The sequence below is a fragment of the Vigna angularis genome, chromosome 10 (assembly GCF_016808095.1).
Source record: "Vigna angularis cultivar LongXiaoDou No.4 chromosome 10, ASM1680809v1, whole genome shotgun sequence".
NCBI lineage: Eukaryota > Viridiplantae > Streptophyta > Magnoliopsida > Fabales > Fabaceae > Vigna > Vigna angularis.
In genome coordinates this window covers 6,016,704-6,030,241 of record NC_068979.1, presented here as the reverse complement: position 1 = coordinate 6,030,241, position 13,538 = coordinate 6,016,704, and the positions used below count along the sequence as shown (strand labels likewise).

Sequence of the window (13,538 nt, the reverse complement as noted above, 5' to 3'; positions counted from 1 at the left end):
TTCGTTTTAGTCCTCAGAATTTTGGTTTTAGTCCTCATTTGTTGCTAAATGACGACCAAATTTTTAAACAGTGTTTAGTTTTCGAGGACTAAAACGAACGTTTCGAAAAGAATGAGGACCAAATTGTACCTTACTTTGAAAGAGGGACGAAAACCAGAAACGACCAATAGTTTAGGGACTAAAAACATATTTAACCCTAAGAGAAAATATGAAAACAAATAAAATTGTGAAGAAAAACACGACTTACTAATATTTTCATTTCTCTTATTATATTGTACAAAGTTTTAAACTAAAATAAGATTAAAAAAATATCTCTTTCTTTCATTTTCTTCCTATCGCATGCCAAAAAGAGTTGTTGATTAAAAAATATTTGTATTTGTTTTTAAAATGGTGTATCCCTGTAACCTTTCAGCACCATCATGGTTATAGTGACAATAAATTTAAAATATACTTCCCAACATTTCAGTATATTGTACTAATCAAATGGTGACTTAACTAAAATTGATCTGGTGTATAAGTGTTGAGCGTTTGCAGAATTTCTTGTTTTGGCAAAACTTGAGAAAATAAAGGGTAATTTTTTTGTGGGAAAAAATAAGCACCAATTATTTTTCTTTGGAAGTGGGTGAAAACTACAATTTTAGTTTATTGACTAAATCAAACTCGTTTAACAGGTCAAATAATCTCGTTCATTCGTTCAACATATCTAAAGAGTGCAATTCCTCATATCATAGCAATGTAAGTTAATCATAACATGATTCTTTCGTTACCTAATCTTACAATCTTCTTCCTAATTAAAGGTTGACAGGGAAGTTAACCCACGTAGTCATAGGCATATACGCAGAAAGCGTGGCACAACATAATTAGACAACAACATCAGATGCATAAGGTTACCAAACAACCACTGCGTCCCAAACAAAGTCCTTTGTCAACCTCAATACCAAACCTCCCAACGTTTATTCAACGACGTTGGGCGGTTTGGTACCTCAACTGATCCTTAACATTAACATTTACTCATTAATTCACCACGACCCCAATACCAAACATTAACTGCAAAAATCCTCAATGCTAATTCCTCTCTAAAACAAATAAAAAAGCTTAACTTGGCTTTGAACCTTTCTGCTTCTGCTACTGCTACATTCCCTTGCATGGGAACGATGACAGGATTGTTAGAGGAAGGAAGCTCCCATGGAAAAAAGTATGGAAAGTTAAAGAAAGACGAATTCGATGGTTATAACTCTGATAACCATCCAAGAATAAATAGCCCTGTTACGTTGGACGCACCTCATTTGGATCCTCAAATGGCAATAGATCACACTGCTTACGACCCTTCCCTTTCTCCTTTATCGAAATCGCCATGGTCCTCTCACATGAACGAAGAAGGTTCTACCTCCAACGACAACGAGGCTCTCATAGGGTCCTTAGTCCGAGAAGAGGGTCACATATACTCCCTCGCTGCAACCAAGGAGTTGTTATACACGGGTTCAGAGAGTAAAAATATTCGCGTGTGGAAGAACCAAAAGGAGTTCACGGGGTTCAAATGCCACAGCGGCTTGGTGAAAGCGATTGTGATCGCCGGGGAAAAAATCCTCACGGGACACCAAGATGGAAGGATAAGAGTGTGGAAAGTTTCCGGGAAAAACGACCAACAACACAAGCGTGTGGCAACGTTGCCCACGTTAAGAAACTACATAAAATGTTCGGTGAAACCAAGTAATTACGTGGAAGTGAAACGACACCGTAACGTCTTGTGGATTAAACACTACGACGCCATTTCATGTCTGGCCGTGACAGAGGATCATTGTTATATATACTCTGCCTCGTGGGATAGAACTTTCAAAGTGTGGCGAACGTCCAATTTCAAGTGTCTAGAGTCTGTGATAGCCCATGACGATGCTGTTAATGCGCTTGTTGTGGGGTTGGACGACTTGGTTTTCACGGGCTCGGCTGACGGCTCGGTTAAGATTTGGCGGCGGGAGGTTCACGGGAAAAGGACAAAACATTTTTTCTCGCACACGTTGTTGAAGCAAGAGTGTGCGGTGACGGCGCTGACGATGAGCGGCGAGGGGAATTTTTTATACGCTGGTTCTTCCGATGGGCTGGTGAATTATTGGGTGAGAGAGACAAATTGGGAGCACAGGGGCACATTAAGGGGACACAAGTTGGCCATTTTGTGTTTGGCGGCTGCAGGAAGTTTGGTCTTCAGTGGGTCTGCTGACATGTCCATATGCGTGTGGAAGAGATCACTGAGTCAGGAGCACACGTGTCTTAATGTTTTGTCCGGCCACTGTGGCCCGGTTAAGTGTCTGGCGGCGGAGAGGGATCTCGACGGCATGTGCAACGAGCGACGGTGGATTTTGTACAGTGGCAGTTTGGATAAGTCCGTTAAGATGTGGAAGGTCTCCGAGAATGCAACTGCACAACACAACCACCAAGCACCACGGCAGAGTGTTGATATCTTCCCCATAGTTTCATCATTGAAGAGAGTGGGGTCCAAGAGATTCTAGTTCCATATCATATGTTCCAACGACATGAATATCTGTGTCATAGATTCGTTAATTAGTTAGCATGTATGAACAGGTTTGGTTTTTCTGATATGTTCTCTTCCAACATTTATGTTTATATGCTTTCCACTCCTAATTCTGGGTTTATGCACCAAGTCTGTGGCAACAATTTCGTATTTTTGAAGAGGAAAATCAAACGCAGATATTACAAGAACCAAAAGTAATGTATATCCAGTCATTTCATAGATTAAGTATACTTTTAAATATAAATTATTTATCACAAATTTAAATACAATTTTTTGCGTATATAAATATTTGTTTTTTTGTGAACATTAATAACGACATTGTTTAAAATTCTAAACACATTAATAAATATGGGAGTTTGTCAAAACATAAATATTGGCTTCATTTTTACTTTTTTTTGGCTTGCATTTGTTTCTACACTCCTACCTTATTTGTTCTAAGAAACTGAAACTTAAGCATTTGCGTTTGTCTTGATTTTTTGGGTAACGTGATGTTGTGTTAATAAACTAATAATGTCATCCTGAACCATTCATTATCTTGCACCCAAATTTGAAAATTTATTTATCATTCATAATCAAATGAGATAACAAATTATAAAATATATTTTTTAAATACACGTGAGTATTCACGGTATCCGTTGATAATTTTTAAACCAATAATAAATAATTTTTTTTTGATATTTTTTAAACAAATAATAAATAATATTTCTTCTGAAATGGGACGAGATACTTCTTGTGTGATGTTTCTGTCTTGGAAGAACGTGTATGTTTAAGTCAGAATTTTCCTCTGAAAATAAAAACTAATTTCATTATGAAAAAAAGTAGAAGTTACTTCCAAATTAAATCTCTATTTATAGAATTTACACAACTCTGATAAATTAATTTATTTCTTAATAGTTATTAATACCACTCTTAACCATCATTAATAGTCATTGTCGTAATGATTGTGCTTTAACTATGTACAACTGTTGTGACCAAATGATTATGAAATCCTTTTACGTAACCTAGTCGTTTGGTTCGATTCAACATGTTGTCATCTCTGATCAGTTGGATCTAGCCTGTAATAACAAATAGAATTTTTTTATTGTAAATTAGGTAATGGTTGCCATTTTTACATGCAATTGAGAGGTGTGAAGTTCAAAGCATCACGATTATCGTTTTCAATGAACATATTTCAAAACCAACGATAAAGAGACCAAGTGGTTGAAAGGAAGTATGAAAGAGTGTAAAATGAATCAAACCTCTTCGGATAGTCTTAAGCAATACTCGAATTTAGGAATTTTGTGTATAATAGGACCGATCAATCAAAAAATAGTCCGATTAGTCAAAATAACTGGTTGACCGATTCCAAATTTGTTTGAAAGTGAAAAACCAAACTATTACACCAAACAACGAAGGTTTAAGTAAATTTGAATGGCAGATAAACAATTATAATAAAAAAAAAGTATAAATATAAATTTAGGTAAAATGATAAATTACGCAGTAATTATATATTTATTATCTTTATTTTCGAATCCATATTAAGTTTTGACAACAGATATCAGTCCATCATTAAAGAAATAGGAATGAAGACGTTAAACGATGGTCCCGTTGAAATAGTAAAATTGCATAAAATTGGAAGAAGTTGAAGGTAATGTGATTGCAGGAGTTAGAAAAAAGAGAAAAAAAAATGCAGGAAGTTTGTGTGGTAAAGCAATATTAGAATGGATAGAGTAGGAATGGGAGTGGGAAGCATAAAAGGACAAAGCGTTCACCAGCTGAGACCCCACGTGCCCCTCCCAATCGCAAAAAAGAAGAAAGATTCCCCGAATTCACGTCCCGTTTTTGTTTCCCTTTCCTTTTCCTTCTTCTCTCACCCACTCTCTCCTATTCTATTATTATATTCCAATAATAATATCATTATTATTCTCTTTCTCTTCCTTCCTCACCTAAAATCACCTTTTGCTTTCTTCACACTCACACACATTCATTCCAATCTCATCACCCAACACTCAACACTGCATTATTCTTACTATTCCCTTTCGTTTAACCCTTCTCGATATCATCATTTACCACTACTTCCTCTTTGCTTTCATGCTTTTCTTATATTCCGATTCTCATTAGATTAGGGTTTCCCCGCGTCACCGTTTCTCACCATGTCGCCGGCGGCGCCCCAAGCTGCCGACTACTCATTCGCTGTCGAGTACGACGGCCCGCCGCTAACCTACGACCTTCCTCGGGCGGTGCCCATCAGTGTCGACAGCATTCCGGTCGCTGCCGTCGTTTCCCAGGTTCCTCTCTCCGACGCTCTCTCATTGCCGGTTGTGCAGCCGCTTCTGCCACCGCCGCAGCCCCCTCTCAGAACCCTTGGCTCCGAACTTAGGGGTTCCAAGTTAGCGTCCGAAACGACGGTCTCTCCCACCTCCGTGATCGCATTCGAGCACCGAGCTTCCGAGAGCAACGTCGGGGAGCTTTCCGGCGAGCTGAGCAGCTCCGGCGCGTTTGAGTTCTCCACCGGGAACGACGGCTCCGGTGACTTGTCGGATTTGGGCGAAAGTTCGAGAGTGCTTGAGGAAACTAGAAGCTCTAGTACCGCTGAGTTTTGGGACAAATCAGGGAGAAGTTCTGGCGTGCTGAGGGCTTTGGATGGAAAAGAGAGTTTGGATTTCAACGAGTTGAATCAGCAAGATTGGGCATCCACCGAGTCAGTGTTGAGTTTGGAGTATCCGTCAACTCGGGTTTCTTCGCTGAAGGCTGAGGATATCGATTCCAAGCGCCCCCCGGTTGTTAAGTTTGATGTGGACTCTGATGACGATGCCTTGGATGAGGAGTTTGATGTGGAGGAAACTGTGAGTAAACCTGTTAAAAGGGCACCTCTCACGAAGGGGAAGAAAGGGTCTTGTTATAGGTGCTTCAAGGGGACTAGGTTTACTGAGAAAGAAGTTTGTCTTGTTTGTGATGCGAAATATTGTAGTAATTGCGTGCTCAGAGCTATGGGGTCTATGCCCGAGGGGAGGAAATGTGTGACTTGCATTGGATTCCCGATTGATGAGACCAAACGAGGGAGTCTGGGGAAGTGCTCTCGGATGCTCAAGCGATTGCTTAACGAATTGGAAGTTCGGCAGATAATGAAAGCGGAGAGATTTTGTGAAGCCAATCAGCTTCCACCTGAGTATGTTTGCGTCAATGGCCAGCCGCTTTCTTATGAGGAACTGGTTACGTTGCAGAACTGCCCGAACCCTCCCAAGAAGCTGAAGCCGGGAAATTATTGGTATGATAAAGTATCTGGTCTTTGGGGGAAGGTATTTGTTATTATTATTATCTATTTGATTTTTCTCGTACATTTGTGATTTATACAGAGTTATAGTTTGAGTGTCATTTAGGATGCTGACTGGTTTATGATTTCACAGGAGGGACAGAAGCCTTCCAGAATTATAAGTCCACATCTTAATGTTGGAGGCCCCATCCAACCGGATGCTAGTAATGGAAACACTCAGGTTTTCATCAATGGTCGGGAAATAACAAAAGTTGAGCTTCGAATGTTGCAGGTCGAAGATTTATACCGAAAGGCTGTCTTAATAATCATACTTTGTTTATTGTTAAACAAAAGCGTTGAAAGGATTCTGTTTTGGTTGTGCAGTTGGCAGGAGTTCAGTGTGCTGGCAACCCACATTTTTGGGTCAATGAGGATGGTTCCTACCAAGAAGAGGGGCAGAGGAACACTAGAGGTTATATATGGGGCAAGGTAACCTCTTACTTTTTTGCGGTGGGAAAGAAAATACCTCCAGTTCTTCCTGCCAAACGTTATTTACTATGCATTTCTTTATTTCTGCTTGTTAGGCTGGAACGAAGCTTGTTTGTGCTTTCCTGTCTTTGCCAGTTCCTTCTAAATCTTCAAATTCTTTGGGAGAACAACCTTTCAGCCTAGCTAGCAGAACAATTCCTGACTACCTGGAGCATGGGGTGCTTCAGAAGCTTCTCTTGGTCGGTTGTAGTGGATCTGGAACGAGCACTATTTTTAAGCAGGTGACATTTAACTTGATAATTGAGTCTGTGAATTAAGTCATGTTTTAATATTTTCTTTGAATTGATAGTTACATTAAATTGGATAAAATATGGTCTGTAGGCACCTGCTACAGGAATAAACATTAGTATACCTTCATTCGCTTAGCAAAATGAAAGAAAAGAAATGTGTTTTCTAAGCTATAAACATTAGTATTAACCTAGTTAATCACAATATATTGTGTGCAGTAATATTGTCAATTCTGCAAAGGTTGCTATATATTTTAATTGGATGCACAACTATGTTACTCTCCATTATGTCATCTAGCATTTCCTCGTTCAGAAAAGCCTATTTTTTGGAGTAATTGGTAACCGATTTCAAAGTTGGATGTGGTAGGCGATTATTCTTGGGAACATAAGGAATTGTTCAAATAAGATTTTGACAAGCCCCTCCTCAATGTAAATCAAAGTCACCAATAGAGATGCTGGAACTAGTCAATATATTCACAGAATTGCCAATATCTGTTGCAGGCAAAGATATTATACAAAAGCGTCCCATTCTCGGAAGATGAGCATGAAAACATAAAGTTGACCATTCAGAGCAATGTTTATGCCTACCTTGGCATACTGCTTGAGGGGCGGGAGCGTTTTGAAGATGAAAGTTTGGGGGATTTGAAAAAAAGACAGTCATCCGTACTTGACAGCACAGGTAGGATGCATTTTTTCTCTCCCTTATCCTCAGAAATATGTGCTTTTTATTGAGGTTTGACTTGTTATCCTGGCTATCTTTCTTTTAAAGCACCTATGGTGCCCCATTTAGTTGCCACGAGTTTGTTCTAAATGGCTTGCAGCATACTTGTTTGTTTGAGTGGAGTTATAGTTCATAATTATGTTTATATGTCCTTCTGCTTTTTAATACTTAAAGGTTGAGTCTTACCATTATTGTTTTCTACAGGAAGTAGTCTAAAACATGATGACAAGACTGTATATTCCATTGGCCCAAGATTGAAAGCGTTCTCTGATTGGTTACTGAAAACTATGGTATCTGGCAAACTTGATGCTATCTTTCCAGCTGCTACTCGTGAGTATGCACCACTGATTGAGGAATTATGGAATGATGCTGCAATTAAGGCCTCATATGAAAGAAGAAGCGAATTGGAAATGCTGCCTAGTGTTGCTAGTTATTTCTTAGAGCGGGTAAGATAATTCTTTAATCTATTATTTAGCATTTGTGCTGCTATCAAATTAATTGTGTAAAACCCTTTTATGTGTAACCCATTAACTGTTTTTAAAAGTAGGTAGTTGAATTCTTTATGGAATGGCCGCTTTTCATTTTTATAAGGGATTTTTATCTATAGTCAATTTCTTCTGCAAGTACTGGGAAAACAATGGAGGGGTGAATAAAATTTTTGTACATAGGATTTGATAAGTTTTAAGAATTAGTAGGTGTTTGACTGGTGGTGAAGCTTGGTTGTAAAAAGGGATAATTTCTCAGGGAGAGGTAGCGAGTATTGTACAAAGGATATCGGACAGCAGCTTTAAGCTTGCAGAGTAACAAATAAATTTCAGTCTAGCAAAGTCAGCATTTTGTGAGAATAAGTTAATACTGCTCCTCACCTGTTAAGATTATTAGAATGCTTGGTCAATATTATTTTTATTGTTGCTCCATCTTGTGTTCTTATAGGTTTCCGTTTTTATATTTCCTCTCCTAGAAAAAAATGGTTGGGCTAGTATCTTGACTAGTTGTGCTGTTCATGGACACTATTGTCTCTGACTATGACAAGTTTTTCTGTTTCAGGCTGTTAAAATATTAAGGACGGACTATGAACCCTCAGATTTAGATATCCTTTATGCAGAGGGAGTTACTTCATCTAATGGGGTGGCCTGTGCGGAGTTTTCATTTCCCCAATCAGATTCCGAGGAAACCGTTGACACTACCGATCTCTATGATTCTTTTGTTAGGTAGCTGAAAATATTTCTGCGCCTGTTATGTACCAAAATTGTGTTTTGGCTCTGAATAAACCCAATTGATCTTATAATTGTTTTCTCTGGGAAAATAGTGGCATCAGTGAAAATACCAAAATAGACAAGAAAATAATAGCATTAGTGAAAAATATCAAAATAAACAAAATACAGGATAAGTATGCTAGAATTGTAGTAAGGAGCTTATGGCTTTGATGAAATATTTTTTTCGCTGGTATTGTTGTTTAAGAAACACGGTAGAGGGTTTTTCCATCTCTGGATATGGATATGAAGTGCTCTCACGTTTTAATCTTAGTGTTTCTATTTTTTATATTTTAGATCAATCTGTATATTAGTTGGATAGTGGTGCCCATACTACTGTAATGGCTACCGTAGAGATTTTTTAGTCTGGTTTAGTTGTTAAAAGCAAACTCTGTTTCTTATGAGGAAGATGCGTCGCCATTTTGTATATTTGTTTCAAATGGGCGGAATATGACTGTTCTGTCATGCATATCTATTTATGCCAGAAATATCCTATGATGTTGCTGATTTTCGTATTTGTGAATTTGAATCATAAGGGTATTTATTATGTGTTCCCTACCACGTGCCTTTATCGGATGTTTCTGATTCATACTTTTTTTCTGGTCAACAGGTATCAACTAATTAGAGTACATGCAAGGGGCCTAGGAGAAAATTGCAAGTGGCTAGAGATGTTTGAGGATGTTGAAATGGTTATCTTCTGTGTTTCCTTGAGTGACTACGATCAGGTTTCTGTCGATGGGAATGGTTGTCCCTCTAACAAGATGATATTGAGCAAGAAGTTTTTTGAAACCATTGTCACTCATCCAACCTTTGAGCAAATGGACTTCTTGTTGATATTAAACAAATTTGATCTGTTTGAGGAGAAAATCGAACAAGTTCCTTTGACCAAGTGTGAATGGTTCTCTGATTTCCATCCAATAATCAGTCGCAACCGTCCCAACAGCAATAGCAACAGCATTAATAGTAATCCCTCCCTTGGTCAGTTGGCTTCCCATTACATAGCAGTTAAGTTTAAAAGGCTTTACTCATCTCTTACCGGAAGAAAGTTGTATGTGTCCCTGGTGAAGGGGTTGGAGCCTGGTAGTGTGGATGCGGCGCTTAAATACGCCAAGGAGATTTTGAAGTGGAACGAAGAGAGACCAAACTTTAGCTTGAGTGAATATTCAATGTATAGCACGGAGGCGAGTTCATTCTCTCATTGATTGCTGATTCAGGCAAGCGTTGTTAGCATACTTGTGTATGGCTTGACATCAGTTCGTGTACATATTACTAACTAGGAGTAAAATGGATCGTTCCTTGTACTAGCTATCTCCACTTGTAAGATTCAGTAGATGTTAAACATGTAGGTAAGGTTTCCAGCAATTAGAGAGTGTGCTGGTGAGTCAGTCAGCACATACCACAGATCAATATGTAATTTTCAAATTCATTTTTTTTTTCATATGGTTAGGTAACATCTTCATGATAGAATTTTTATTTCACATTTTGTCAGTCTGTCAACTTGTGTTTTAGTTGCAAACCTGCTTTTGTGTGCAGTACATGTACTAAGGCAAGCCTAAGATTTTAACTAGGCTTTATGGCGTTATCCTGATTGTGAATGGCATAAAGATAACATAATATTTGTGAAGGCCTTGCATTACTTTCGTTTATTTATTTTTTTCTAAAAGTTCAGAATGATCAGAGTTCTACAAATTACACCAGCTTTTATAACACAGTGCAACTTCGTTAAACATGCTATTGTTATTACAAGATTGATAGCCCGGATTTCAGAATCTAGAGGCTTCGTGTACAACTAGTATTATATAATCTAGTTCTCATAAAGCTTGGTGTCCAGACGTGGAGTTAGGAGAACTTCGAGCGGGGTTGCTTTTAAATTTGTGAGTCCAAAGCTCTCCGTCATGTCAACAACTTGATTTGAAGGAGAAGCAACATTGAAAGAGTGCAAGAGTCTAGACAAGGTCAAATGCACTACACGCAGAGCTAGTGAGGCACCTGGGCATGATCGCCTTCCAGAACTAAAAGGGACGAGCTCATAGTTTTGACCCTTTACATCGACATCTTTGTGGCTTGTCAAGAACCTTTCAGGCTTGAAATCATGAGGGTCACTCCACACACGACCATCCCGATGGATCTTCCAAGCATTCACCATTAATTGTGTGCCCGCAGGAATGTGATAGCCGCATGAAAAGGTGCAGTCTTCCATGGCTGCTCGAAGGGTGATAATGGGACTGGGTGGATATAGGCGCAGAGTTTCCTTCACAACGGCTTGAAGGTACACCAGCTTCTTTATGTCAGATTCTTCAACTTTCCTTTCCTTCCCAATAAGAGTGTCCAGTTCATGTTGGGTTCGTTTAAGTTCCGTTGGATGGTTAAGTAGCAGAGACAGCACCCATGTTAGCGTGACCATGGTGGGGTCAGTTCCTGCTAAAATCAAATTCTGCAAAAGATATACAAGACCATGGTTGTAATTCAAAATTGGATGTCAAGCAAAAAGGTGATGTGCACCAAAAGCTGATATTTTCTTCTTGTGAACAGAATAAGGGTGTTACACTGAATCGGATTGCAAGACATCACGTAAAAATTGGAGAAGTGGAATTTGGTTACGTGCGTTAATAGCTTTGGATATTTGCAAGACAGAAGGGTGTTTAAAGAAGAGAGTTTTTCTTCTAAGGAAGTGGACCCTACTGAACTTGCAAAAAAACTAGTAGCTTTTGACATGTTGTTTTGTCCCTTATGAAAAGACTTGAATAGACGAGCCGAAATATCAATAGCTTGTTTGATCTCACAAATAATTAAAAGCAAGGTTGCACAATAAATTAAAAAGTGGGGAAATTTTGACACAGGTCACGGTGATAGTGGTAATGGTTTTCGTCAACTCAAAATTGTACTCTTCTAGCATTTAAAGAATCACTGTTCAAACAATATTATATGTGAATCTTTTCCAAATTTATGTCTTGTACTCTAGTGTTTCTGTAGGAATAAATCCTTTTGAATTTATTACTTGGTAAGGCAGACATAAGACTGCAGTGGTTTGAATATTGATCCATTAAAGCGGTTCACCAGATACGGTATAATTTCTCTCTTTGATTTTACCACCAGAGGCTCCTGATTAGCGAGTCCTAAACTATAAGGTTTATAGCAGAAAGGCCTAAATTTGTTTTGGACTCCAATTGTATGTTTATCGGATAACATGCAGGAATTATAGTAGCAAGAAGAAACCGTGAAAACAAGATAGCTAAACATTTACGTACCAGGCAAGTGGCCTTGATGATGGTATCTGAATCATAACCAGAAATCTCTGTACCCTGCAGAACATTCAGCAAGACATCCATGAAATCATCCCGTTCTTCCTTTCCATTCACATTCAAAGCTCTTTTCCTTTTGTGCTCCTCTAGCCAACCTTCAACTAGAGTGTCCAATTCACTAGCAGTTCTCTTCATATCCTTTTCATATCCATTGATATCTAGCCACCCCAGAAATGGAAATGCATCAGACAACACAAACGCCCCAAACAAACATACCCAGTCCCTCATAACTCTCCTATACCTTCTTGCTTCACCATCCGCATAACCATCGCCAACCCCACAATACGGCTTCCCTCCCACCATTCTGATAGCAATATTATGTGTCAAATCTCCAAACCACTGCTTCATATCTACCAAAACTCCTCCCTCCGGACACCCTTCTTTTGACCATAACCGGTAGAGCCCCCTTATTGCAGCATCTAACGCAAACGTTCTTGTGTTTTTGAGGGGCTCAAGCCGGTTGTTAGACAGAAGCTCAATGGTCGTTAGCTTCCGTACTTGAAGCCAGTAAGGACCATAAGGAGTGAAGCCAAACATGGCATAGTTATAGCCCATTAGCTTTGAGGCTGCAACACAGGGCCTGGTCGAGAATGTTTTGTCATGGACAGTAAAACACTCCTTGGCCATCTCCCAGCTACTCAACACCAGAACTTTGTATGAACCAAGCTTTATTGTGAAAATTGGTCCATGTTTCTCAGCCATGACCCCAAGTGTTTTGTGCGTAAGTTGATGACTCCCGAAGAGATGCAAATGGCCAATGATAGGCCATGCACCTGCTGCTTGAGGTGCACTACAGATCTTTTTTGTATTGCCGCCAACTGTTTTCTTAAATTGATAAACCAAAAGGCACACTAACAGGGCAAGAATGCCTGAAATAAGTGTTTTAAGCAGAAAAACATCCATGACCCTCACGCTCTTCAATACCAAATTAAGCTAAAGAATTTATAAACAACATATATGTCGGTTATCTTCTTCCTTAGCCTATCCTTGCATCTACCATCTATATATAATATAATGTCACTGTCACTTCATCTTAATTTTCATTTTTTTCATCGTTAGCAGTGGAGTTAAGTGCTCAACTAATCATATTAATCACTAATATTATTCCTTTTTTATTTCTCTTTGTATATTATACTATCATATAATTATTACACACACATTGTTCGTTACACATGACAGAAAAAAGGAATGGAAACAAGTAATATATACATACATATTATCAAGAGACTCATCTCATCTCATTTCATGCGATAATTAATCTTCTTTAGAGTTTCACTGCTACCAAATACGACGTCATACAAGTATACACTCAACATCTACACTTTTATTCGGTAACATTAAATATACTTTTTTTTTCAGTGAAAAGGAAAACTTTGACAACTACTTAATACATAATAATAACTAATATAAATTTATCGTTAATGATTTAAATAAGATTGTTATTTAATTATTTTTATGTATATATTATTTCTCACAACAAAAATATTTTTATACGACTTTTACATTTTATTTTTTGTTTAGAATATTTATTTATTTTATCTGAATATATGTTTTCTTAGAAATTCTCTTTCGTGCCGAAAAAAATTAAATTCATTTTAGTTTTTATTTTTTCTATGATCTTTCTTCCATTTGGTTTCCTCTCTTTTTTCCTTTTTACTTTCTTTCATTTCACTTTTATTTCCAAACCAAACATACTCAAAATCTCAATTATCACCTAGGTGTCCTCG

General features: G+C 38.2%; 3 protein-coding genes across 3 annotated transcripts; 2 read left to right on the top strand and 1 right to left on the bottom strand.

Annotated features, from left to right (window-relative positions):
- Window positions 1-717: 717 nt before the first annotated feature.
- LOC108335469 (protein JINGUBANG) lies at window positions 718-2,708 on the top strand. The gene has a single exon (XM_017571490.2). It carries the CDS (start codon window positions 1,146-1,148, stop codon window positions 2,502-2,504), a length of 1,359 nt encoding a protein of 452 aa, XP_017426979.1. The 5' UTR covers window positions 718-1,145; the 3' UTR covers window positions 2,505-2,708.
- A 1,715-nt stretch (window positions 2,709-4,423) lies between these two features.
- On the top strand, window positions 4,424-10,142 carry LOC108335674 (extra-large guanine nucleotide-binding protein 1). Its single transcript, XM_017571755.2, has 8 exons — window positions 4,424-5,805; window positions 5,914-6,051; window positions 6,144-6,248; window positions 6,344-6,529; window positions 7,037-7,214; window positions 7,461-7,702; window positions 8,304-8,467; window positions 9,120-10,142. The coding sequence occupies exons 1-8, from the start codon at window positions 4,660-4,662 to the stop codon at window positions 9,709-9,711; spliced, it is 2,751 nt and encodes a 916-aa protein (XP_017427244.1). The 5' UTR covers window positions 4,424-4,659; the 3' UTR covers window positions 9,712-10,142.
- Window positions 10,143-10,280: 138 nt separating this feature from the next.
- Window positions 10,281-12,793, bottom strand: LOC108335675 (cytochrome P450 CYP82D47-like). The gene is made up of 2 exons (XM_017571756.2): window positions 11,758-12,793; window positions 10,281-10,943 (listed from the first exon to the last, which is right to left on the bottom strand). Exons 1-2 carry the CDS (start codon window positions 12,712-12,714, stop codon window positions 10,314-10,316), a joined length of 1,587 nt encoding a protein of 528 aa, XP_017427245.1. The 5' UTR covers window positions 12,715-12,793; the 3' UTR covers window positions 10,281-10,313.
- Window positions 12,794-13,538: the final 745 nt, after the last annotated feature.